At 40.7% G+C, this 26767-nt stretch overlaps 2 protein-coding genes across 7 annotated transcripts in view; one reads left to right on the top strand and one right to left on the bottom strand.

Annotated features, from left to right (window-relative positions):
• Positions 1–10650, top strand: part of GPSM2 (G protein signaling modulator 2) — a 31794-nt gene extending 21144 nt beyond the window's left edge. For all 5 annotated transcript variants that reach the window (XM_075508201.1, XM_075508203.1, XM_075508206.1 and 2 more), the window contains 11 exons: positions 234–376; positions 922–1045; positions 1329–1444; positions 2485–2640; positions 3443–3551; positions 3970–4099; positions 4711–4781; positions 6880–7056; positions 7841–8003; positions 8139–8356; positions 10016–10650. In XM_075508201.1, coding sequence (XP_075364316.1) covers positions 234–376; positions 922–1045; positions 1329–1444; positions 2485–2640; positions 3443–3551; positions 3970–4099; positions 4711–4781; positions 6880–7056; positions 7841–8003; positions 8139–8356; positions 10016–10180 — 1572 coding nt within the window. In that variant the 3' untranslated portion in view covers positions 10181–10650. The remainder of the gene's footprint in view (positions 1–233; positions 377–921; positions 1046–1328; positions 1445–2484; positions 2641–3442; positions 3552–3969; positions 4100–4710; positions 4782–6879; positions 7057–7840; positions 8004–8138; positions 8357–10015) is intronic.
• CLCC1 (chloride channel CLIC like 1) lies at positions 7693–25969 on the bottom strand. Of its 2 annotated transcripts, none has more exons than XM_075508208.1 (12): positions 25778–25969; positions 24773–24864; positions 22866–22961; positions 21813–21920; positions 20593–20814; positions 16494–16634; positions 15226–15319; positions 13981–14078; positions 13752–13898; positions 12905–13198; positions 12121–12367; positions 7693–7985 (listed from the first exon to the last, which is right to left on the bottom strand). In XM_075508208.1, exons 1-11 carry the CDS (start codon positions 25830–25832, stop codon positions 12140–12142), a joined length of 1575 nt encoding a protein of 524 aa, XP_075364323.1. In that variant the 5' UTR covers positions 25833–25969; the 3' UTR covers positions 7693–7985; positions 12121–12139. The 2 variants fall into 2 exon arrangements, with proteins under 2 accessions (XP_075364323.1, XP_075364322.1); XM_075508207.1 differs by having other exon boundaries at positions 24773–24913; positions 25778–25909.
• Positions 25970–26767: the final 798 nt, after the last annotated feature.

Genomic DNA, 26767 nt, shown 5'->3' with positions numbered 1-26767 from the left:
AGAATTATTATGTATCTTGCACCTCAAAAGGAAATAGTATGCAAAACAATTTGCTTGAGGGATGTGACTGGGTGGGAGTCAGGTGGGTGATAAAAACATGTTCAGAATGGGCAGAGCATGTGTTGACAACTAGTTAACAAACTTTTTTTTCCCATCTGTGGATTACTAATAGTTGTTGTGACAGAAGACTTCGAAGCATAAAATTGTAATGCCTTATTTTACTTCTGGTTTAGGTTGGAGAAGCAAGAGCACTGTATAATCTGGGAAATGTGTATCACTCTAAAGGGAAAAATGTAGCTAGTGCTGGGACTCATGATCCAGGGGAACTTCCAGATGATGTGAAGAATGCTTTACAAAAAGCTGCAGATTATTATGAGTAAGTAGTAGCTTTAAATGTTGGGGATTGAGAGGATATGGTTATCTAGTTCATTACAATATTGGGAGATTTGTGGTGTCGTGAAGTAACCTGTGGCACGCTTCTACTCAGAACAGTGGTACCTGTGAATTTTTTCCCTTTTAAACTGGAGAGCACTATTTTTTTGTTATGCCCTCATTTTTAGTGTACCTCTTATTACCTGCTAAGTCCTTCCCTTATGTTAGAATCCAGTAGTACTCTTCAAACCAGACTGAGACAACAATAGGACCTCAGTATACTTGTATATAATGTAGCTCTGTAACTAGAAGCGAGCACACCAGCCTGAGTAAGAATGCAATTAAGTTCAGTATCTCACAGGAAACGTTTCCTACTCAGTGGAAGATTTATGGTTGCATAAAGGCCATTAAAATAGGCCAAAGTAGAATACCTCTACCTTTTCCTTTAAAGAAATGGAAAGGGTATTTTTTTATTATTATTTAAATGACTGTGAGAAAAAAACCCCTTAAAAGTCACTATTCTTCCCCTTCTCACTTCCCCCAAAACAGGGAAAACCTGACAATAGTAACAGAGCTGGGTGATAGAGCAGCACAAGGACGTGCCTTTGGGAATCTGGGCAACACACACTATCTTCTGGGCAACTTCAGGAGTGCCGTTTTGGCCCATGAACAGGTACAACAATGTGCTAGTAAGGAATGCTGTTCTAGCAAAGTATCAGCGGTTGCTCCTGATCTTAAGTACATGTATTGTGTTGGATCTTGTTGCAAGCTTTTACATGCAAGTTTTAAATCTTAATGGCACAGCTTCAGGTTTGGCTGTTCTTTTCAAGCATTGTTGGCCTAAAGAACAGATAAAGATGTACGGTGGAAAAACTATGAGCATGCATTTCTGTATGCAAATATCTGTTACAACGTACAAAATCGAGTAAATAACGCAATTATTTCACATTTTTAAGCGTCTCCTAATTGCAAAAGAATTTGGTGATAGATCAGCGGAAAGAAGAGCATACAGCAATCTTGGAAACGCCTACATATTCCTGGGTGAATTTGAAACCGCTTCTGAATACTACAAGTTAGTTGACTGCTTACAAATATAATTGATACCTCTTCTTGTACAGTTTACTTCTGTTGTGCCTGGTACTTTAGCTCACTGTAGAATAGCCATCTCTTCAAAATATACTTAAAGAGCTGCATTTGTTTAGCAAAAATGACATTTTTCCCTAGTTGTTTAACTATTCTGGTTCTTTCAAGGGAGGGGCAGCATTAATCTTTTTTTTTTTTTTTAACTTTTTTGTTACTTTAAATAGATTCTTCTCAGCACTGTAGACATCTTTCTGTTGATAGGCCTTTATTCCCCTTTATTCTAGAGCCAAGCATTACTGTCTTAGCTCTTAGCAAGTTCTGGAATGATCTTGAGTAACTTTAATACACCTGAGATGGGTAGCTGTCTCAGGTATACTCACTAGCTGAGATAGGTGGTGCACATCAACATGATTTTACATATTTAATCTGTATTTTCAATCAAGACTTTTTTTCTTGATCTCTGCACCACTAAGCAGTTGCTGCTGTAACTTGGGAAAATACAGGCTCGGCAAAGATACAGTACAGGTCTTATTAGCATCTTAACGTGGATTTCAGAGCTTACCTGTTCTTTTTGAAAAGGGGAAAAAAGCCTCAATACTGAGCAGATTCCTCTTAGCACTCAAATTCTTAGCACTCAAGGCTGGCTTGGTGGTTATAGGTCTGTCGTGCTCATGTTGATGGAGAATATACAGTATTCTAATGCTGGTACTAAACTGTTTCAAGTGCATACAGTCAGGAAAACGGCTATAAATTATTGATGAAGCAATACATTAAAATTAGAAGATGCTGTTTGAGGGATCAGTCTGCTCTCTAATAAAGTAAGTGGAAATAAGTTGCAGTGGAGAGGAGTGGAATACAGACACTTAAAATCTTGTAAGAGTTTGCAAGATAATAATTTATTAGCAGCGAATTCGCCAGCCTGGTGTCCTAGTTGGTTTAATTTGTATAACTGATTTTTAGTTGGCGCAAGTACACTTTTAAAAACTTCTCCTTATAGCGATTTGTGAGGTGACTAACCCTTTCTTTCAGGAGGACGTTACAGCTGGCTCGACAGCTTAAAGACAGAGCTGTGGAAGCACAGGCCTGCTACAGCCTTGGGAACACATACACTTTGCTTCAAGACTATGAAAAAGCGATTGATTATCACTTGAAACACCTTGTGATTGCTCAGGAATTAAACGATAAGTAAGCCCTAAGAGATTGTTTAATGTATGTATGACACTTAAACCAAATCCCGTTACGTCTAACTCTGCTGTCATTGTTCTGTATATGACAGCTGAATTAATGTGAATTCCCTACAATGCTGGGCTCCAGTTTTCATAGGGGGAAAAAAGAATTGCTCATGAAAGTATTGCAGCTAATGAGTCTGAGATGAAAGAGGAATTGATGAATGAATTTCTTCAGTCAGCATCTTCTTTGTAAATTAAGGAAAAGAAAAGCAGATCTCTCTTTTTCATGACTTCATTATAATAATTTTGCATACCTTCACAAGAATACATCTCCTACTTTTTCAGAAATTACGAAGATGGGAAGGGATGGGGAAAGGAGAATAATACAGTAGCAAGTAATGCTTATTTTATAATCATGATTTCCAAGGCCTTTTTTATAATGTTGGGTACAACTAAAATTTTTTAGTACTTTTAAATGCACTTCTAACTCAATAAGCAGAATATATTAAGAATAAGGCGGCATGCAATCTGAGGAAAAGGAAAGTAGGTTATAAAATGTTCCATGCTTGCAAAACTGAGTGACTTATGTTTGCTGTAAGCTTAAAAATTAAAATTTTGATTAATTTGCTCATATTTATGGTTATACCCAGATCACACTCCTTTAAATACAGTACTTAACTTGTTGGTCTTGCAATGGTTTCTGATTATAGCCTTGATTTTTCTTGTCACAGCAATCTTATTGTGGCAATATTATGAAAACCTGACCCCTAGTGTTCAGCGAGTAAAGGTATAATTGAAAATGTGTTTATTTTTTGCAGAATTGGTGAAGGAAGAGCATGCTGGAGTTTAGGGAACGCATATACTGCTCTGGGAAATCATGACCAAGCTATGCATTTTGCAGAAAGGCACTTGGAGATTTCAAGAGAGGTACGGTTTTTGCACTCTGCATATGTTGGCTGGTTGGTTTTTGCTCTCGCTTATGCAGTAATTTTATGGAGGTGTGTCCATGCATGTAATTTGGAATAATGGAATGGATTTTGAATGATTTCTGACATAGCTGATTCCACATTATTTCAGCCATGTCTCACTGCAACTAGCTCCTTAGTTGTTGTGCCACCTCTGATAATGTCAGCTTGGAATTCAAGTTAATAGCCTAGCAGAGGTTATTTTAGGCTTTGTTTTGTACCTTTTAGTTATGTACTTCATTAAAAAGAAGATTCTCTGTTTTCAACTAGGAAGACTTTTTCAGCCTTTTTCTCCCAGAAATCTAGGGGACAAGGTTTGATTTATGTTTACATGTGTGTATTCTTTGTTACAGTAATAGAACTGCTTATTTTGGTTGCAGGTAGGAGATAGAAGTGGGGAACTCACTGCTAGACTTAATCTCTCAGATCTTCAAATGGTTCTTGGATTAAGCTACAGCACAAACAACTCCATGATGTCAGAAAGCCACGTGGTAGATAACAGTTTGAATGGTACGTGCCTATTTCTGCAATACTTTCTAACAGTGAACTTCAAAAAGAATCTGTTGTTTGTATTGTTTTCTGACTACTGATGGTTGAGTATGCATTTCACCCCCCCAACCCCCGCCAAAAAAGGTTGGTTTTGCGGTATTGGACACCTTCAGCTCCTCCTTTTCTGGAGGATTTACACTGTGAATCACAGGTTACTGCTCTTAGTTTCTTCACATGATGTTTCTAACTGTGTGTCGTCGTCCCGCCCCCCCTTTTTTTTTTGATGTGGGAGATTTATCTATTTGCTGCCAAATTACGTCGTTCCTTTTTTTCTTCCTACCATCTTAGTGACACCGGGGGCTACACTAGAACCCAGTTCATTTGATGTTCCTCTGTTCAAAGATCCATGGTCCTTCTCTGTGTCTCATGAAAGCAAGTTTCGGAGCTTAGATCGGTGCGGTTTTGAAGGCTGCTTTTACTAGTGATTATTTATTCTCTGCTGATATATTTAACTGCACTATTTTGGAACTCAGAATTGCTGTACCTTGGAACTTAGAAGCGTACAGCCACAGCTTTGAAGGTGACACCGTAAATCTTAATGATAGAAAGATGAACTTGATTCTTTCTTGAAGGTACCAGACCGAGAGTAGGACGCCGCCACAGTATGGAGAACATGGAACTTATGAAATTAACACCAGAAAAGGTTGGCACTTCCCTTCTTTCTGTTCTGCTGGTGAGATTGCAATGAAATGTTTCTCAGGGTTTAACCTTAACAGTTACAAACAGTCAGAAGTTTTATACTTAAGAACTTTGAAAGAACTCAGCGGAATGTTGATGTGTCATTTGCAATCCCCTTTTTAATGTAGTTCACCTTAAGAGTTAGGTAAACGCAGGTCTAACAATTCTAACAAATACTTTCGTCATGTAGGTAACAGTCAGCATCTTACATGTATAATGGTTGTAACGGCTTGTGGAAAGCTTTATTCCCTTCACAAGTAAGAAAGAACGGGGTGCTGTAGTGTGGATCAAAGGAATTCCTTTCATCTCCTCTTTAAAAGTGGTTTGAGGGTGCAGCATGAAAGTGATTCAGAGTAAAATTCCTAAGCTTTAGCTCAGCTGTTCTGAACATTTTTTCTTTGGTTACAGTCATTTTATAGGCACTTAAAATACACGTTGTGTTTTTCACTTTGGGATTTCAACCCCCTTGCAAGCCATTAGGAGTTTCAACATCCATCTTGAGTAAGGATGCTATTTTTGAAAGGCTGAAACTGAGTCACAGATAGGTGAAGTAAATTCCCCCCAAGTGCAGAGAAATCTCTTGGAGCTGAGAGTCCCTGATTAAGAGCCTTCTGTCCATCTCTGAGAGATTTCCTTCAAATTTTGTCTGCCTTTAAACAGTGGGCTGGCAGTTCTACATAAATGACTCCAGTGGCAGACTGAAATTGCTATTTTTCCCTCCATACTGGGATATCTAATTCCCATCTCTTTGAGTGATGCAAAGCCTGCCATCATGTTTATCAAACAGGAAATTAAATCGCAAAGCTTACATCTGGACAGCTGGTACAGCTGAAGTCAGCACTGGTGCTCAAGAGCCTCTTTGTGTACTGATTTAAAAAGATTTTCGGTTTAGTCCAGGGTGATTTCTCTGCAGGGAACCTCTAAGTTTTTGGCCAGTATCAGCTGTATTTTCTTACTTTCTGAATCTATTTATCTGTGATATCTTTCAAAATACATAGCTTGTGATAGTCTGTCCCCTAAATATACTAAAATGTTTCATGTGGGTTTTGTAATAAAGTATTAATCTAGTATTGCAGCTTAGCTCTTATAAAGGGCATTTTTCAAGATACTCACTTAGTAGATTCTGAAAATTCATTCCATAGGTGTCTTTGATGCATAGAACAATGTACGCCACCAGCATTATGGTTTGACTGTACAGGATGCCATCTTCTCAGAGTTGGCATCTGTGTGCTCATCTTAAGCCTTTAAAAGGCAATCCACTTGGGTAGGCAGTGTTGCTGAAAGATTTGTGACTGGGTTCACAATTTCTGATGTTGAATCGAGGAAAAAAAAAAAAAAGTGGTTTTATTCAGTTACTATGAGTTTGTGAGTTTGTCAGTTGTAGATAAAGCTGTCAATTTTGTGGATAATTCTGTTACTTTAGAAAGGAATTTAGGGAAAATCTGTCAGGTTTATAAAGCTATCCATTCTGTTCTTCAGTGAAACAGGATGGTTATTCCTGTTTGCTCTTGTGCTGGCATTCTCCTCCCTCTTCCTTTTCAATCTTTACTGGGAGTTTTGTGTATATCAAGGACTTCATAGAAGGCTGGGTTTGTATAAATATCTGGGTTTGTATATGGGTTTGTTTTGCTCTAATGCTTTGTAAAGCTATGGATTTTTCTTTTTTCTTTCCAATTATAAGAATGACAGGTGGGAAATGCCAGCTGTGGCTGCATTTTAGCATTCACATTAACTACATTTCCTGCACTGTAGTCAGCAAGGAAGACTTCAGTGTGTTTGATTAAATATACTATTTGACCACATTTTAATCAATCAGGTGTCACACTACAGTTCAGTTATAAGACTGATCAGTAACAGTACTAACCAGCTTCAGGTAACAAGAGCTCAATACTCACAGGTCAAGTAATGGAACCAATACCTGAGTTTTCACATCCTCCATGGTTGGATAAACTAAATAATGTAAAGCTGCTTCATTTTGGGGAGGAAAAGCAGCAGTAAATAAGAGGTAACAGTATAGGTAATGAAAATCAGAAGGCTTAATTTCATGACTCTTGTTTTCTTAGGTTCAGAACTGGAACAGTGAGATTCTTGCTAAACAGAAACCACTGGTTGCCAAACCTTCAGCAAAACTGCATTTTGTAAATCGACTAAAAGGCAAAAAGTACAAAAACGGCACCGCTTCCAAAGTTTTGCAGGATGCCAGTAATTCTATTGATCATCGACTTCCAAACTCTCAGAGGGTAGGTTTGGCGAGCTGTGGAGATCATAGCCTTTACTAATCTTTGTCTGATCAGAATTATGGAAAACACGTTCCTGCAGCTGTCCATTTCAGTTTTACTGGGTTTAAACACTGTGAGTCTGTAAAATGATGCAGAATCTGCTATTCTACAGCTGTCTCATGGGTGGTGCCAGCTTTAAGCTTTTCCTACTATTGGAACATTTTTTTCCTGGTGGGTTTTCTAAAGTTACAGCTCAGCTTGCATGTATATTTTATTTCTAGCCTCTTCTAGACTCTGCTTCTCCAAACTTAAAAAAAATCTAGTTTTTCTGATTCAGACAGTGGGAAATACTTTTGACGTATTTTTTAGGTTATAGCACTCTTGACAGAAGTGAGTCATTTGATGTAGATGAGAGACGAGTGCTTTTGACCATGGACTTGAGGAGACAATGGAAACTGTTCATTGCTGTTCTTGTTTTCTTCTTTCACGGGCATTTGGGTTTTTGGTGGATTCATGGCTGAGAAGGAGTAACTGCAGTTGTACTGATCAGAGTGCTGTTTCTTTTCTGTTTCAGAGAATGAAATGTTTCTAATATATTTTACCTACCAAAAATGCTTGCCATATTATTAGCATTTCCTCTTATGAGAAATCTCTGTCTATAGAAATGGATGACTCAAAAAATTCATTTAATGGATTTCAGATACCCAAATATCAAACATATTACTGGACTAAAACTGTGATGCAGTTGTCCTAGTTTTAGGTACTCTTCAGTTCAAAATACCCCTAACTCTTCTCTCCTCCTCAGAAAAACAGTCGAGAGACAATGGCAGATGAAGGGTTCTTTGACCTACTGAGTCGATTCCAGAGTAACAGGATGGATGATCAGAGATGCTATTTCCAGGAGAAGAACAGATTCTCAGCTGCATCAGTGGCAACATCCTCTACTCCACCTAAAACAATGAGAAAATGTAATTTTTTAAAAGTAAAATCCCTATCTGACTTCAGTTCCTGCCAAATACTACTTTAAAAATGTATTTGCATGCAGGACTTACTATGGAAAGGAACTTAATTCTAGGCTAACTTGTTTTCTTCCTCCTCCCCAGCCTTTTCTACTTCTTTAGTCTCACCCCACACAGATGAATTTCTAGACCTACTTGCTAGCTCACAGAGCCGCCGCCTAGATGACCAACGCGCTAGCTTTAGTAATCTACCTGGACTTCGTCTTAATCAGCACAACAGTCAGTCAGTCCTGGGTCACCTCATGGCAAGTAACAACAGAGAACTGGATGATGACTTCTTTGATATATTGATAAAATGCCAGGTAAGTATTTTTACAAAAATTCTTCAGATTCTGAGTCTTTGGGGACTTGATTTGTGCATCCTGCTATTTAGTTTCTTCAAGTAAGCTACCATGTTTATTGTGTTTTAAGATACAGATTGATTTGGCAGATAAGGAAGAACACAGAGAAAAAAAAAATTAGGAAATTTTTTTTTTTTTCAAATTATCCAGTGTCTAGTAAGTATAATTTTGGTATTTATACCCTGGTAATCATTTAAAGAAACAAATGCTGAAAAGGTGAAGGAAAACAAGTGAGGCTATTAAAAGGAGTAAGTAAAATGATTATAAGAGGAAGTATTTAGATCTGGCTTGTTAGGAGGGCACCTGATATACCAGGAATCCTAACTTACCAGATGAAAGAATTTGGTATCAAAGTTTTAGTGGTGATAGTGATCATCATTCCAGTTATGTTAACTTTTAAATAATAGTTCATGGCAATACACAAGTGAGGTGTCTGATTCTCAATTAGAGCATGGTAGATATACCAATTAGACCAAAGATAATTTAATTAAAAAGACTCGGTGTTTTACCTGATGGGTTGATAAGGATCTCAAAATACAAAATTCAGATACTGAGTTCTCCAAAGGTAAGTAAGTATGTTAGCTTGGGTGGGAAGCAGCACCTGGAATTGAGTCTACAATGACAGTGTTCATCAACCGGATGAAATACCTTGTGTTTTAGCAGCTTGTCTATTTTACTTCTTTGAGCCAAGCAAAGAATCTAGAGATTAATGATAAATTTTGTCTCTGCACATGCACTATATGTAGCAAATGTAACACAATGACTGACCGTGTTTATTGAGAAAGGAATGGAAAAATTTAATCCCCTCAACCATTACTGTGCTACTGCTTTAAACACAAGCACAAAAGGGTAGCTGACTTTTGAGACTTCGTCTCAAGGATAAGAGAGGTCCAAGGTCCATCATCTCTTTGTAGTGAACACTGAAAGCCATGCCTTTCTGAAGTGACCCTCCAGTTAGCCTGGCAGCAGCCTGTGGCTGCTGAGAAATCCTCATTCCCAGCTAAGGCAAAGGAGCTACTGTCGATGGCTGCAGTCCACAGCCAAACCCTAGGGCGATAGACTGATGCTTGTAAAATCTGATCAGGAGCAGGTGGCTGTGTGAAAGGAGCACAGACACTATCCCAGAGGTGTTAAGCAAACTGCTTTGCAACATTGTGATTAAAATGTACCAGAGTCTTTTGAGTTTGGAGGAAAACTTTCTCTGGATACTGCCTGTCCAAATTTGACAACAGTGTGGCTATTTTTTACTCCCTGTATAAGGAAAGGAAGACAAACACATTTTCTGTTGTATGAGACTAGAAATACCATGTACTAATGGTAAAATTCTTCTTCTAGACAGAGGGCACTTAAATCTCATTGTGTGATATGAACTAAATTGGGGGTTTTATTTTCAGATACATGTGGACAGGTGGTTTGGAGGAACCATTTTAGCTACACTTGCATTCAACTTTCTGATTTCCTTTAGAGGTTTACCTGGAAACAAAACTTACAAATTAAATCCTTGTAATAGCTTTAAATCTGAAAACAAAAGCTTTTAGTAATTTTTCACTTATATTGTTCACTTATTTTATTACATATATTCCTGTAAACATGCAGCTCTATTGCTTGGTCTGTCCGTAGGGTTCCAGACTGGATGATCAAAGATGTGCTCCTCCATCATTTGCAAAAGGACCAACTGTGCCAGATGAGGATTTTTTCAGCCTGATTTTACGATCACAAGCTAAGAGAATGGATGAACAAAGAGTCCATTTACCCTCAACTATAAAGGGACCAAATTCTAGCTGAAGAAAGAAACAGGCGCCTACTGTACAGTAGCATCTTAGGAATAATTTTTGTTTGCTGGCAAAACATACGCCTTTTTACAGAAGACTGCAATTAGTAGTTTTGTCCCCTTTCTAATACTTTTTTGTATAAATAGCAGCATCATCACACTCATGACCAGTAGTTAGAGTTGCCGCTGCTCTTTGCAGGTGGCAGCTGCCTTTAGCAGTCTGAGATACTGATTACTGCATCTCCCTCTTAACTGCCTCTAGTCTATGAACATTAGTACGTATTTTTTTCCCTGTCAAGGTATTCTCATTGCTGATGTGTGGATTCTACCACTGGCCTCCATCTAGTGTAAAACCTAAATTTGTATGTTCTTTTTAAAGAAAACAATTTTTTTTTTCCTGATTTGTACCTCCCTGGAAAAAGGTCCTGTTTTCTTTTATACTTTTTTAAAAATTAAAAAAAAAAAAAAAAAAATATTGGAGAAATAGCTTCAGTACTTAGTCTGTCTTTGTGTCTTCCAAACTGTGTTTCTGCAATTATTTTTATTAAAAAAAACCAAACCCTAATTTTAATTCTGTTTAATAAAAAATAGTATTTTCAAAATATGCTGGATTTTGTGGGTAATATTTAGTTGTTTCCTGTATTACTCAGCACAGTTTTACAGTCAGAAGAATTTAAGAAGATATACTTGTTTTTAAGTAACAGCTGCCAATGCTGTTCTGTAGATTGTGTGGTACATGTCCACCACCAGTAGTGGTCCATGCACCAAGGAATCACAGGGGTGGGTGAAACTTGGCATGAACTACCACGGACATCAAGTAATTCCTGCAGTAATTTAATTTAAAATGTTACAAACAGTAAACATATGTATGCTACTTATTACTTGACCTCAACTACTTCTCCTTCTCTTGATAAGGATGTGCTGTGCTGGGGTAGTTCTTGGGAACCCAGAGGGCTAGATGTTGTTTTAAGTATAGGCAGCTTGAGTTAAAAACCACTGATTTTAACACCAAAGGTGGCAAACTGTTCACTTCAGGTATTTATAAATGAAGTGATGTAAATTTTTACTTGAAGTATTATACCCCTAGAGAAGAACCTACAGTTAATTTTAGCTTCAGAGTAAAATGGCATTGTAAGAATAGCTAAACAGACACAGGCTCCACATAATTCAAACTATTTTACAGTTACTGAAAGTTTTACGTTCATTCTCTTGCAGCTTTTTAGCACCGAAAATTGATTTCTACTGAAACTGAAATTGTCCTCCTTCTGCTTTTAAGGAGAAATGACAAAATATTCTTCCAAAACCATGTGTTACCATCAGTTTATCATGCTGATCTTCAGTACTTCTTAGTGCTTCCTATTCCTTGTTCAGCTTTGAATCACCCTAAAACATCTGATACATCAGCTTCTCACTCCTCTGCAAATGACTAAACTAGAAGAAAATAATCAAGCTGTCCTAAAACTAAGCTGACAAGCAGCAATTCTACTTACTTAAGAGTGATTTTAAAGAATATAAAACAAAGAGTCCTGAGACTTCTAGTTGAGCTGCAGTTAGTCTTATGTGAATTATATGAATATCAACAACTTTCTTCTGTTTGCCAGTTACGTGGGTAGGCTTATGTTTGCTAGATCACAGACTATCAGTGCTTTCCCACCACAGAATACTTAGTTTTACTCAAAAGTTACTACACAAACTTGATTTCAAACAAGCAGCAGCACCCACAAGCCTGTTTTCTTGGCCAATTAAAGTTGTATTATCTTACTTAACACATTTATTTCAAATTCCAGAGGTAGTACATATACTCAGTCTCTCAGTTTTTAAAACCCCACCTCACAACTATGCTTCCTAATGCTCTGACCAAAGATGAATTCCCACCACCTGTTCTCTTTTCTACATTTGAGAACTAGAGCAGAACTAGCAACTATGTGACAACTAAAGAGGAGACAAGACTTACAGCAGAGCTTGGGGCTTCCTTAGTCTTCTTCCTGTGAGTCACGTGAACTGCTCTTTTTCTTCTCTTCACATGGTTCCACTGCAGAACTTTTCCCTTCTAGGTTTTTATTAGGATCACAACTTTCTCCAGTCTCTTGCTCTGCTTTGCCTGTCTCCTGATTCTGCTGATCAAGTGCATGTTCTTCAGTAAGGTTTTCAGCTGTGATAGTTTCTAGTCTACAAACTTCAGCCTCAGTGTGCAATCTATTCTGTAAAAATTAATAATAAGCTATTAATCAAGCAATCCAAAGTGATGGCATCTATTGCTTCAGGTGCATCTCAGCTCAAGGGGCAGAACTCCCCCAAAGTATGACTGGTATTTTTTTTCCCCTGCAGAAACAGTACATGTAAATAAGCACAATCTAGAGTATAAGTCTGTTTTTAATTTTCTTAGTTTACAAAAAAGTCACCACTGCTTTTTTTCCCGCCTTTCTTCTATGGGTAATCATTATTGCCCAGGCTGACATAAGTACTGATCTCTCAAAACAGAAGTTATTTAAATCTTTACTGTAAAGAGTTTTTAATTCAGTAGTTTCCTGCCACAGTTAGCCACTGCACAGTATTCTTCCAGAACAAGACGTGCCCAAGATACCTCTAACCAAACTGTTCCACAGGGGAACAGGTAATTCCTTAACTCCTCTCTCCCCAAGATTTGGGTTAAGCTTGTTGTTTAAACATGTTCTAGCAGATGATATGGAAATCTATTAAATTTAATCCCAGCTCAAAGAGCACCAGGACTAACATACACCAGGTTCTGGTTTCTGAGGCTCTTCTACTTGCGTGTCTGGCTCATTGCTTGTATGCACGATGTCAGGACTTCTGCTGCCATTTGCTGGTCTCACTGGAGCATCTCCTCTGTCATAAGGTCCTCTATAAGCATAAGGAAGCTTCTGCGAATAATAGCCATGTGATTTACTCCCATCATACTGCCCAAAGTCTATTTTCTCCTGTTGACTGCCAGGTGGAGGAAGACTTTTCTTCTGAAAAGACGTTAAGTATCTTAGCATAGGTACCGATGATCCTGCGCCATAGAAGAAAGCCTGGGGGGGGAGAACAAAACCAAATATTTGCAGCCTACCGTTTTCACACAGAATTCAAAGTCACATCTCTGAAAAACACTAAAAGAAAAGCTCAGGTGGATCAGAATGGCTACAATACAATCCAAGCTCACTGCAGGAACTGCCAGACTAGATGCAGTCCATCTTTGGTGCTACAGTAAAGATGTTGAAGGCTCTAACTCAATGCTTTCATGTACAAAATGCCAATTATTTGCATCCTTGTGTCATGACACAAAGAAGAAATGGGAACTAAGCTGCAATAAACTGTCATAGAGTCTAAGATTTTAGGCGGTTTAATGCTATTTTATCCCACTTGGGGAGTTGGGGAGAGATGCAGTTTAAATACAAACTTACTTATTTTAATTGCTAAATCAACTGTACTATAAAGATTTTGTCAAGAAAAAATTCCCTTGTAGAAATAATTTCCTCTACGCTAAGAAATCTGTTCAGCAGTACAAGTAAGAAATAAATAAATAAGCTTAATATATAAAAAAATTAAACTGAGCTTTTAAATGTAAGATAAATGTATACAAACCAGGACAGCCAGAGCCATCATAATTAGCACTGGAACCTGCAGAATAAATGGTATCTCCTTCATAAGTGCTTTGATGAATTCACCAATACCTTGTCCTACATGCTTCAAAGGCTCTGTTACAAAGTTGGTGAAAGTAATTGCCAATGCCTAGAAAAAGATAAATAGGAAAACAGTGTTGTCGCTGATTGCAAACATAAACAGGAACAGCCTCTTTAGGCTTGGCATATACCTTTGTCGGTGGAACCAGCAAAACAGGATTTACTAGTAGAGTTTCATAGTACTTCTGACAGGGATCGTCCTGAAACATCCATTTACTTCTGAGCCATTCTGTAGTCAAAGCAGAGACATATTTTCACTACTTTCTCAACGTATATTTTATGACACGGCTGTAATACAGAAAGTAGCATTTCAATCATAGATGGAAGAGAACTCTTCTAGATATGGTTCAAAGCTCAGATTTATTTTTAAAAATCTGAGATTAGCTTGGCAGTGTAGTTTATCCAGTCATGGGGATGCAGGAAGGAGAGGGAAAGCGGGAAAGAAAGAAATGAAACTGAAGTTTTCCCATGTTTAGTCAAGAAAGTTCTCTTTATTAGATGAACTTAGTCCCTAGAAGCCTCAGAAGAACAACAAGTCTCATCTGTGGGAACAATTATCTAGGACATTTTATGCACAGCTACTGAAAGAGAAGTAATTCTGAGTGTTATTCCTCATCTGCCAGGCTGCAAGTAGATTGAAAATGTATATTTTGCTTGCTAGATTTCAAGAGACTATTTTAGTTATAAAGCAGAATGTCTTACTCCTTAAGGGAACTTTTAAGTTATAAACAAGTAATTTATGACATCAGTGTCTCTGTAGTTTGATTTTAATACAGTCAGAATATAAACCATTGAAATTTGACATAAAAAGAGCAATCACAGCCAATAAATTCTAAAGGGAAGACTGTAACAAGCACTCATTAGAGTTGCCATCATTACTCTACCTGCTATACCATTGGATAACAAAAAATGGCTAATGAAGAAATTCAGCTTTCTCTGCAAAATAACAACACTAGAGTAAGTAGTTACAGATCTAATTTCTGAAGTCCATTATACTCGCAGGCCTGGACCATAAAAAAAAAAACAAACAACTTTTTCTTGAATTCTGCCCTCCTATCTTCAATAAACAGTGCTGAATGGTATGGGGGGGAGGGGGGGGGGGGCAATTGGGGAAACACTCACAGGGTAAGTTATAAGGAAAAATACCATGTAGAAGTAACACCATGACATGCTCTAAGCAGAGTTTTGTGATAAGCTCTCCTTCAAAGGCCTAGAAAAGAAAGTCTTGTGGAATGGAAAAATGGTACAACCACATAATCATGTATTGCTGAGAAGATTCAATGTACTACCCGTGAAGAAATTAGTGTTCTTGGATACTATTACTGAATATTTTGTGATCTTAAATACTATTACAAAATAATGAAACAAGTATTTACCAATAAGGCTTTCCCTCCAGTCCAACTTCTCAGCACAGACGTTATCAAACTGCCCCATTTTCGCAATTTCTGCTTGATGCTGCGCAAAGGCCAGCTGCAGGAGAGTAAGAATTACTTGTAAAACGTAAAACAAGGTGGTGCTGGGCACAGAGCACCTGCATCCATGCAGCACTGCACCTGAGCTAACGATGTTTGCTCTTAGCAGGTTTGGGATCATTACCTGGGTAAATCTGTATGAAGAAAAGTTTGCTACCTAAACAATTTAACAGAGTTAAATTCTAAGTACTTTCCAGGAATGGATAAAAACTACCAAGATGGCTACCTCCAAGCTGTCCTCCAAATGGAGTCTGAATTACCAAAACAGCAAACTTCAATATTCAAAGACAGAACTTCAGGGCAAAAGTAATCTGACATCTTATTTCCTTAAAATGTTTCTAGGTTAAAAAGACACAGCTGCCATGCAATTACTAATTAAAACATCAGGACATTCTCTTTTATTTTTGTAAATAATTCCCATCAACAAATACCTGTATTCATTGTAATTTTGCCTTACAGTTTGCAACTGATAATCAAATAGAAAAAATTAAGTCAAATCATCTGTTGAAAAAATCGGACATTCTTCACTGACTCAGTCTAAGTCCTCCGCATGGCAGTCCACTCATGTTCAAGAGCCATCCTACTCTCTGGCACTCCGCTATTCCTGGGTCTGACAAGGTGCAGTTAAATTCCAAAGACAAGATGTGAGGACCGAGATTTTGTGGTTGGGCTATGACCTAGCAGCACAAATTCCTCCTCATTAAAACCAATACCATTGTACAGTCAGCTACTTTGTCACCATTAATGAAGCGTTTATCTCTGGTCTATCACACATTAAATACAGTTTCAGCCAGGGAATCCTTAGAAAGAAGAATTCTTTCTAAGAAAATCCTTAAAGAAAGAAAAAAAAACCCCACAATTTATTTTCATCAGACTTTTCTACCAAGCTGCTTTAGACAGAGTTCATGTCTCCCTTGCCCATGCAGTGAAATCACAGTTCTACTGCTTTATGAGTTTTGTGCACCTTGGCAGCAGGACAAAAGTAGGCAGGGTTTCTTTTGTTCTTCTTTAAGCCTAATGCACCTGTCAACATGCAAAAGAAAACATTCACCCCTTTATTTATTTTGCAGTCAATTATTGCTTTATATAAACTAAGGCACTAAATAACGTTAACTCCCTCATAACTGTAAAATTTGAAGCCTAAAAGCCATTAAGATTTCAGAACAACTTACCTTATACAAGTAAAGCCAATTCCATGCAAAACTGATGAGAAAACTTATTAATAAAACACGTTTTAGCTGAACAAACCAATGAATACGTGTCCAGAGCTCTGTAGCTATTACTATTACAATGCACACTAAGCACAAGAGTATCTGAAAAAGAAAACAGGAAAAAATTATGATCCAGATTGGGAATTTTCCACGCTTACTGCCAGTACACATGAAGGAACTTCCAACTTTTGTTTTTACTGGCGTCATTTACACAGAACAGTTGAGAGAATTTTTCCTTGCTTTCACAGCGTATCTGCAGCATTAGAAGGCAGAAAAGTTTCATGGTATTAGTAGTAGTCACTCCTGTCACAGCCTTACGTTGCAGTTGCTCATTTCTTTCTTGTGATATTTAGTTATTTCTTCTTTACGATATTTATCGCATTACCTACCATACTTTAAAATTACAAAATTGATGTAATTCAGTGCTTGAGTAGTATGTGCCTGGTATGAACCACAGAACCACTGCTGCCAACTCCTGCAGTTTGGTTAAGAGAAAAAGTTACAGTCTGGCTAACGGCAGCAAGGCTTCAGGGAAGCACTTTACAGTCTCCTTCCATGTGAGGACCCCTAACAGCAAGGTTATGCTACCAACAGCTTGCTTTTTTCATTTGGCTTCCATGGATCACCTCAAAACTAGACAGGCTATTTTCAAGATCATGTGAGCATAAAACGTTAGCATATTCTGAATTGTAAAGATTTATTTAGAGAGCTTCAGCTTATCCGACTGGATAAGCCTCAGCCAACTGGAGTGTGGCTATCGATGGCTACAAGCTGTTCAGAAGGGACAGGCGAGGAAGGAGGGGTGGAAGCGTTGCCCTCTACATCAAGAAACGGATAGAGTGTGAAGAGCTGTCTCTGAAGAACAGCCATGAGCAGATTGAAAGCTTACAAGTAAGAATCAGAGACTGAGGCAACAAAGGGAACCTTGTGGCTGGTGTCTACTACAGGCCACCTGAGCAAGGGGAGCTATTGACAAAGCCTTCTTACTCCAGCTACAGGAGGCATCGCGCTCACAGGCTCTCACCCTGCTGGGGGACTTCAAGCACCCCGAACATCTGCTGGAAAAGTAGCACGGCGAGGTGTAGGCGATCCAGGAGACTCCTGGAGGGCATTGAGGATAACTTCTTAAGCCAGGTAATAGACAGCCCTACCAGAGGGGATGTGATGCTGGACCTGTTGGTCACCAATGCAAGTGAGGTAATCGGTGACGTCAAGATTGTAGGCACCTAGGCTGCAGTGATCATACACTGGTGGAATTCGCAGGCCTGAGGGATATGGGTCAGGCGAAGAGTAAAGTTAGGAGCCTGAATTTTAGGGAAAGCAAACTTCCAGCTCTTCAAGGAGGTTAGTCAATAGGACCCCCTAGGAAATGGCCCTCAGGGACAAGGGAGCAGAACAGAGCTGGCAGATCTTTAAGGATGCCTTCCATAGAGCGCGAGAGCTCTCAGTCCCCAGATGCAGGAAATCAGGAAAGGAAGGCAAGAGACCAGCATGGCTAAGTCGAGACCTGCTGGTCAAACTAAAGGGCAAGAAGCAAATGCACAGGCAGTGGAAGCAGGGACAGGTATCCTGGGAAGAGTACAGGGACGCTGCCCGGTTGTGTAGGGATGGGGTCAGGAAGGCCAAGGCGCAGCTGGAGCTGAACTTGGCAAGGGATGCAAAGAATAACAAGAAGGGCTTCTACAGGTATGTCAGCCAGAAAAGGAAGATCAAAGAAAGCGTACCCCCCCGATGAGCAAGACTGGCAAACTGGTAACAATGGACAAGAACGCCGAGGTACTCAACAACTTCTTTGCCTCAGTCTTCGCTGGCAACCTCTCTTCCCACACCTCTTGAGTGGATGGACAGCAAGACGGGGACTGGGGGGGCAAAGTCCCTCTCACTGCAAGAGACGATCAGGTTCGAGACCACCTGAGGAACCTGAACATACATAAGTCTATGGGACCTGATGAGATGCATCCCAGAGTCCTGAGGGAACTGGCTGATGTAGTTGCCAAGCCACTCTCCATGATATTTGAAAAGTCATGCCAGTCAGGTGAAGTCCCTGGTGACTGGAAAAAGGGGAACACTGCACCCATTTTTAAAAAAGGTAGAAAGGGGGACCCTGGGAACTACCAACCTGTCAGCCTCACCTCTGTGCCTGGGAAGATCGTGGAACAGATCCTCCTAGAAGCTATGCTAGAGCACATGGAGGACAGGGAGGTGACTCGAGACAGCCAGCATGGCTTCACCAAAGGCAAGTCCTGCCTGACCAACCTAGTGGCCTTCTATGATGGAGTGACTACACCAGTGGACGAGGGAAGAGCTACAGATGTCATCTAGCTGGACTTCTGTAAGGCCTTTGACAGAGTCCTCCACAACATCCTTCTCTCTAAATTGGAGAGATATGGATTTGATGGGTGGACTGTTCGGTGGATGAGGAATTGGTTGGATGGTCACATCCAGAGGGTAGTGGTCAACAGTTCAATGTCCAGATGGAGACTGGTGACAAGTGATGTCCCTCAGGGGTCTGTACTGGGACCAGTACTGTTCAATACTTTCATCAATGGCATAGACAGTGGGATTGAGTGCACCCTCAGCAAGTTTGCAGAAGACACCAAGCTGAGTGGTGCAGTTGACATGCCAGAAGGACAGGATGCCACCCAGAGGGACCTGGACAAGCTGGAGAAGTGGGCCCATGTGAACCTCATGAGGTTCAAGAAGGCCAAGTGTAAGGTCTGCACCTGGGTCAGGGCAACCCCCACTATCACTATAGGCTGGGGGATGGAGGGATTGAGAGCAGCCCTGCGGAGGACTTGGGGGTACTGATGGATGAAAAGCTGGACATGAGCCAACAATGTGCACTCACAGCCCAGAAGGCCAACCATATCCTGGGCTGCATCACAAGCAGCGTGGCCAGCAGGTCAAGGGAGGTGGTTCTGCCCCTCTACTCCACTCTGGTGAGACCCCAACCGGGAGTACTGCGTCCAGCTCTCGAGCCCTCAGCACAGGAAAGACATGGACCTGTTGGAGCAGGTCCAGAGGAGGGCCACAAAAATGATCAGAGGGATGGAACACCTCTCCTATGAAGAAAAGCTGAGAGAGTTGGGGCTGTTCAGCCTGGAGAAGAGAAAGCTCTGGGGAGAATTTATTGTGGCCTTTCAGTACTTAAAAGGGGCTTATAAGAAAGATGGGGACAAACCTTTTAGTAGGGCCTGTTGCGATAGGACAAGGGGCAATGGCTTTAAACTAAAAGAGGGTAGATTGAGGCTAGATACAAGGAAGACATTTTTTACAACGAGGGTGGTGAAACACTGGCACAGGTTGCCCAGAGAGGTGGTAGATGCCCCATCCCTGGAAACATTCAAGGTCAGGTTAGACAGGGCTCTGAGCAACCTGATCTAGTTGAAGATGTCCCTGCTCACTGCAGGGGGGTTGGACTAGGAGACCTTTAAAGGTCCTTTCCAACCCAAACTATTCTATGATTCTTAGATCCTTAGCTTAGCACTTTGTAATTCCATTTGAGAGAATATGACATTTTCACACAGTCACGCTCTTCTCTCCACCACTATACAATTTTTTCCCATAAAATTCACAAAAACCCCTAACCTATAAAATCTAAGACCTCAAATATACACTTGCCTCAATATAAATATATTCCAGCTCCTGCAGAGGCCAACAGCTTCAGCATCTATTTGAACAAGAGACAACTCTGGAAAATTTACAATGCATGAGTTGTCAGTTTAAGTGACAAGAAAGTACTAGAGTCTAATGAGTCATGCAGCACAGATATAGAAGACAGGGTGAGAAAAAAGAAAGCATACCAGAAAAAAACCGCAAAGCTACAATAAGAAAAGATGAGCACAGGAATAAAAAACTTGAATTCTTACTTCAAGTGAATACATTGCCTCTACCTTCAGCAACCATGAAACAAAAAGAGTGATTCACTGTAAGTACAATGGGAAGAACTGCTTTACGTGTGGAGTTAAAATGGTACTACTCATTGGCTAGACTTGCACAAAGAAACTGGAGAAAACAGCAATTAAAAAACAACAACAACAAATCTTTCTTCTTCTCTTACCAGAAACATATTATATAGATCAATTCCAAAAGTGTCTTCAAATCTCCAATGCCAAGCTTTATAATCATGGTGCTTGAAATTGATCAAAATATCACTAAGTGCATCATCCACAGCACCTGACTGCCAAGTTTCCTCACTGAGAAACCTGAGGATCTCCAAATATGTCTTTTTTGTAAGAATGATCTCAGCATCGTAATGGACGTGGCCCATGTTTTCCTCAGGCTGAATTAAAAGCAAAGCAAAACAGTGGTTAAAAGCTGCTTATTTGGAAATAGAAGTACATACAAAAAAATGTATCCCTATGCAAATACCTGATTATATACCCTCATTATGTACCAGCACCTTTTTGAAGCGGACTGCAGGATGAAGACATGGGACAGGGAGCACACTATGATTCTATAACCTTTTTGTTCATTCTTCTAAACTATATAAAACAGGAATTAAACTGGTTTGTACTCTTTCAATTCTACAGCAAAAACCTAAAAAAATCAAGTGAGTTATCTCACCTGTTATTAAAATTTTAGAACCACTTCTCATTAACAAGTAATAATCACTAATGTGCTATGTGTGCCCCGATCATGGCTGGGTAATACAGATAGAAGCTATTAAATACTGAAATAAGAAATTTTGCATTGCTAAGTATAATGTTCTTTGTTAAACATTAATTTTGCTTATTGCTAAAAATTTACTCCTCTACCTCTGAATAGGAAAAAAAATATCTCCACAGACGATATAATAAAGAAAGTAAGAAGGCGACTCTTACATGCAAACTCTAATAAGCTACTACTCCTAGATGGTTAATGTGGCAGAGTCTAAAACAAAGGCCTAAAAGGTCTACAACAAACAAACAAACTCCAGCTCTTTCAAGTTTAACAACCATTAACATGAGCTGAACAGAGTATTACTACAGCTGCGTCCCAGCAATAGATATTTAGATACATACTCTGAATTCCCGTAGTCTTCCTTTGGATGCTTTACAGATCAAACGGCAACTGCCTCTGCAGCAAACACTGCTAACTAACAGCAATATTGGATGCACATACTTGTATCATTTTCTCCTTTGCAATTCAGTTCCCTTAATTTTAATTTAAATTTAAAGTATACCAGAATAATTAATAAATAAATGCCAGAATAATTAATCAATACTTGATAACTGTGAAAATCACATAAAGCAGTAATATGAATTCTAATGAATTTTTAATGACTGTTCAAATACTTACAAGGCCAAGTTTTCCAGCTTCATTTAAAATCTTATTCAAGTATCGCTTCAAAATATAAAAGCTACGGCTTTCATGTGATTTGGCATTCCTCTTCTCACATTCTGCAATCTGCAATGTAAATACATTTTATTCACTTCTTGCTCAAACCAGCTTGTTCATAGGAGAAAAAAAAAACCCTACCAACACATTAAACTCAGGATTAACAGAGGCCCATTTCTTTAGTTTAGCAATAATCCCACGATTAGTACACCAGATAAAAAGCGTATGCAGTTGCTGAAGATACTGCTTTCCATGGGACTGGCCAGTACTGGACATTCCAGATCTGCTAATAATACGGTTTGAATACTAACCTCAGTAAGACCAGAAAAAACTAAATATCTGCATCTCCTTAAATTTTGTTTATATCGGGGGGGGGGGGGGGGGGGGGGGGCGGGGGGGAGAACTGTAAAAAATACTAACTAAAACAACATTAAAATTACATATCCCATTGGGTCTCCAAATGACTGAGGGAAATGAGAGCCCTGGTAGCTACACAAGCATCACCGCATCCTCCTGATCTCATAGGAAGCAGCAGCATGGGGGCCTTACAGCGGCTTCTGAGAGCTGCAGCATTGCACATTACGTCAGCCACAAACATGTTCTCTATGCCCACAACCCACCCCTTAAAATCCAACAGAACTGAACAACTTGAAAATTAAAGGTCCAGGTTTCTTAGCTTTTAGCAGCACAGTGTGTTATCACCACACATGTTGTGATGTTATCACCACCACATGTTCAAACTGTTGACACTGGACAGAAGCACGTAGCTCCTATCAACTTCTGTTACGCTATAAAACATTTTAGGAAACAGACCTTGGTAGGCCAAGCAGCAATTTGGAATCGAGTTCAAACCACTTCCAGTCTCTCCTTTGAATAAAGAGGTTCCCCCTACATAACGCATGGTCTCTCACAGATTATGCCAGCAATTCACCTGTTCTATACTATCCAGAAAAGCATCATCAGAAAGCACAAACTGTAAAAGGCTGGAAAATATCCTGAAGTTCCGTAACAAACCTTCTGTTGCAAGGAATCTACTTCCCTGGAACAACTCCATAAGACTTCAGTACTGACTGTATCCACAGTCTTATCCTCAGAGTCATGATAGTTTGCCTAAAATTGCGTAAGAAAAACACATATTTTTAGAATCAAAGAATTTGGTCAATATGTCATGTTACACTTCTATAGTCAGATCACTCTAAGAGGCACAAAGGAGCTAAAAAATGAGTGTTGGTCTTTGCTGCTAATACTCTCCCAACGATACTCCAGTTGCCTCTCTGCTGTTATTTTAGGCTCCAAATGGACAATTACTTTATCTAAATGTATGCTGCCTTCAAAAGGTGAGGTCTTGCCCTTTCCTCCCCCACCTGCCCTTTCCCCTCCTCCGAGTGTTGGTGAGCCACGCAGTGCATCAGATTAGATAATCGGACTGGCTAAAAACCGACTCAGCAAGCAAAGGGGCAGTTTTCAGCCAGACAGATTCCCAGTCCAGCTGGCCATGCAGCCAGCCAGACTGAAAGTAAATACAAAGCCCCATTCTCGGTTGCATGCCTTTCCTTTCATGTTCCCTCTTCACTCTGAAACAACATCCCATTTTTTCTGCTAATTGCTCAGACTTAGTTTTAGCAGTGCTTCTTCTACACAACCAGGCATGCATATTGAGGAAAGTCTCCAAAAGGAAGTGCAACATCACACAGATCAGTGAACTTATGCTGATACGAAGTTTGGTGTTGAGGACTCAGGTGGCCCACGCAGCCTGCCTACCTAAAATCTCTCACTGTAGAGCAGAAAAGAAATCCTGAAAAGATGGGTTTACCCAAAGCAGTCATTTTTCTCCTTTAAAGATGCAGTTCTATTTTTGTGGGAGACAACAGTAAAACTCCTAATATTTTTTAATAAAAACGGAAGCAGTTGGGCACCAAGTTGAAAGACTCAAAAACTTGTGGCTGAATTTTAGGGATGCTAATGACTATCAGGTGGACTTGGGGCAGGTGGGGGCTGATGAGGAACTCTGTGGAGAGAAATAATGCAGTTTGCAGTCTTAATAATTTTCTGAAGCTTAAGAAATGCAAAACCAAACTTGAAGGCTGAAGAATGACAAAAATCAATGGTGCCCGTACAACCAACCACAGTTTAGAGTACCATGTGTGCACACAGGTACTGAATAAACAATATGCATCTCATGATATATGTAGAGTCCACCCCTCATATAAGACAACCGAGATGATTCACCTTGTTAAAACCAGCTTTTCATATTTCATCTTCTCCTCAATGTTCATGAATTACTAACAGTACAGCACTCAATCCCTATTCTGATCTTCCTTCTGAAAACTCTGATGCTCAGCATCACAAAACACCATTGACCTTCATAATACTCTCACATAATAAATGGGGTTTATTCCCATATTAGTGGGGAACCGGATAATTCAAGTAAAATATAATCATTAATCTTAACTCGCCCAACTTTTATCAGCTAGGAACTTAATTTTCAAGATATTTAACACTATACTTGAGAAACTAGCAAGAGCTGCTTAACCCAGTACTTCTCAGAGAAGTAACCTGTGGAGCCACAACCTGTGTAAATCAACCACCACCTGTGAAAAGACAAAAAGCATGGTTCCTGTGACTTGATCAATGTGCAACAGAAACTCAGCAGTAAAAGGCCTGAGCTAATTATCTACAATAATATAGATTGCTATTTTTTTCTTGCAATTTTCACACAACACATTTCTGTGTACAGGTTCAGATGTAACCTTGTAAGACCTTAAAAAGACCGTAATTCTATTGTTTTCTAATGTCACGATTTAAAAAGACCGTAATTCTATTGTTTTCTAATGTCACGATTTAAGGGCAATCTTTCAACAGCATGTGGCTGAAGGACTGTTTGGGAGAGACAGGTATTCGTGCACCCTTTCTTTTTCTACCTTGTAAGGTCTTCTCATTGTTCCTGATGCTGCATCGTAATTGAGCATATCCGTGGGGTCAATCCATTCATCATCTTGAACTTTACCACTGCCTATTAGCACAACTGCACACAATACCACAGGAAACAGCATCCTGGATCACTAAATATAACAAGAAATTCAGATTATTTAGTTCAGAATACAACACGCTGTACGAAAAAACTGAAACAATCTTACAACATGAAAAAGGTATTCTCCAGTGTTGTTTAAAACTCGGTTCTCCATTAAGCAGGTTAAACTTCACTTATATAATTTTTTTTCCAAAGAAAACACTGGCAAGAATACGCAACAATTAAGCTGTGTTATATGACTGAGTCAATGTAACTAGCTGTAGTTATCAGCAGGTGTAGGCCAGAGTTCAGCGTGGCTAAATATGATAAAACAGTGCAGAACTCCTCCAGGCTTCGAGACAAGGGCCCAGCACCATTATCACGACACAAATTCCCGTGGCAAGTCTTGCAAAGGCCGTGAGGATACTCCCGCGCTGCTCCGACAGGCCCGAGGCCGCCGGCCCCGCTTCCCTCCGGCTGCAGGCGCTGCCTGCCCCGAGCCGTAGCCCCGCACAGGCCGACCCCGGGGCACGGCTGTTTCTCCCCGGCCGACGACGCCGGAGGCCGTACGTTGCAAGCACCGAAACAACTATAAAACGGAAAACCCCGTATACTTCTCCCCCGCCTTCGCCCTCGCCTTGTTTGTCTCGGATACTAACACCACGGCGTGAGAAGACACGCAGCCTTCCAGCCCCTTCCTCGCTCCCACCGCTCCTCCTCGCCAGTTCACCGCGACGAGCGCGCTAGGGCCCGCACAACGCGCAGGCCGGGCCCGGCAGCACCTCCCGTCAGGTCCCCCACAGCAGGGCTCCCGTCAGCGGCCCCCCACCGCCGCCCGGCCACGGACCAGCGGCGGGCCCCGCCGCCCCTAGCGAGGCTCCGCAGCCGAGGGCCCGCCCGCCAGCCCCCCTGGTACCTGAAGGCCCGCAGACGGTCTCGGCGTGTTTACCCGGCCCGGAGCCGCCCCGCATCGCCAGGCCCCCAGCAGCCGGAGGGGGGTCCCGCACTACTCCCCGCCCCTTACGCCTGCGTTCCCGCGGCCGCCGCTCGCTCCCAGGCGCGCCGCCGCCCCGAGGCCGGGGAGAAACCGCTCCCGCCGTACAGGGGCCGCGGAGAAGCGGCCGCCGAGCCTCCGCTCGGGCCCTCAGGCGCCGGGAGGGGCTGGCGGGCTCGGCGCTGCCCGGGGGCCCGCCCAGCGGCTGCCGCAGCCCCGCCCTTCCCGCGGCCGGACAGGCCCAGCCGGCAGTGGGTCCACAGCTGCGGAGCAGCACGGCCGGGACACGCAACGAGCGTATTAACAGCTAGAGGAGTAGCAGGTTGAAGAACACAGGCGTTGAAAGCAGGGAGAACACGGCTATGGAGCCGGGGCAACAAGACAGTTAACATCCCCCCCGCTGGAGTGAAGCAGCGATACAGCCACATCCCGCAGAGCTGCAAGAGGGGAAGCAGCAGCAATTCCCACCAACTTAATCCCCTCCCCTTGCTCGTCCAGTACGTGGATTTGTTTTTTTTATTTTTATTTGTCCATGGTTCCAGGGAGACATACACAAAAAAAGACTTCCCTTTTGTAAATACAAGCGAGGGAATAATAGTAATAGCTCAGAATCACATAAAATGACAGACATAAAAAACTAGATCCTGTCTGTAAAAGATGCAAGTTGTACTAAAATTCAGTTAAGGAAATCAGTATTTAAATAGTTGTAGTGCTAATAAAAAATAGTCCACCAGCTTTGACCACAGATAGACAACTAGAAGAACAGAATAGTTTGAAGTTGTATTGTTCTCCAAAGCAGCATTAGGACCTTAACCTATGTGTCCAATACAGAAAAATAAACAGATTTTCAGCTCTGTGCTACTGTATTATTTCTTACCGCACTGCAAAGTCAGGCACTTGGAAATGGTATCA

This window comes from Mycteria americana, chromosome 7 (assembly GCF_035582795.1).
Source record: "Mycteria americana isolate JAX WOST 10 ecotype Jacksonville Zoo and Gardens chromosome 7, USCA_MyAme_1.0, whole genome shotgun sequence".
Taxonomy (NCBI): Eukaryota; Metazoa; Chordata; class Aves; order Ciconiiformes; family Ciconiidae; genus Mycteria; species Mycteria americana.
This window is presented reverse-complemented; position numbering and strand designations above follow the sequence as displayed.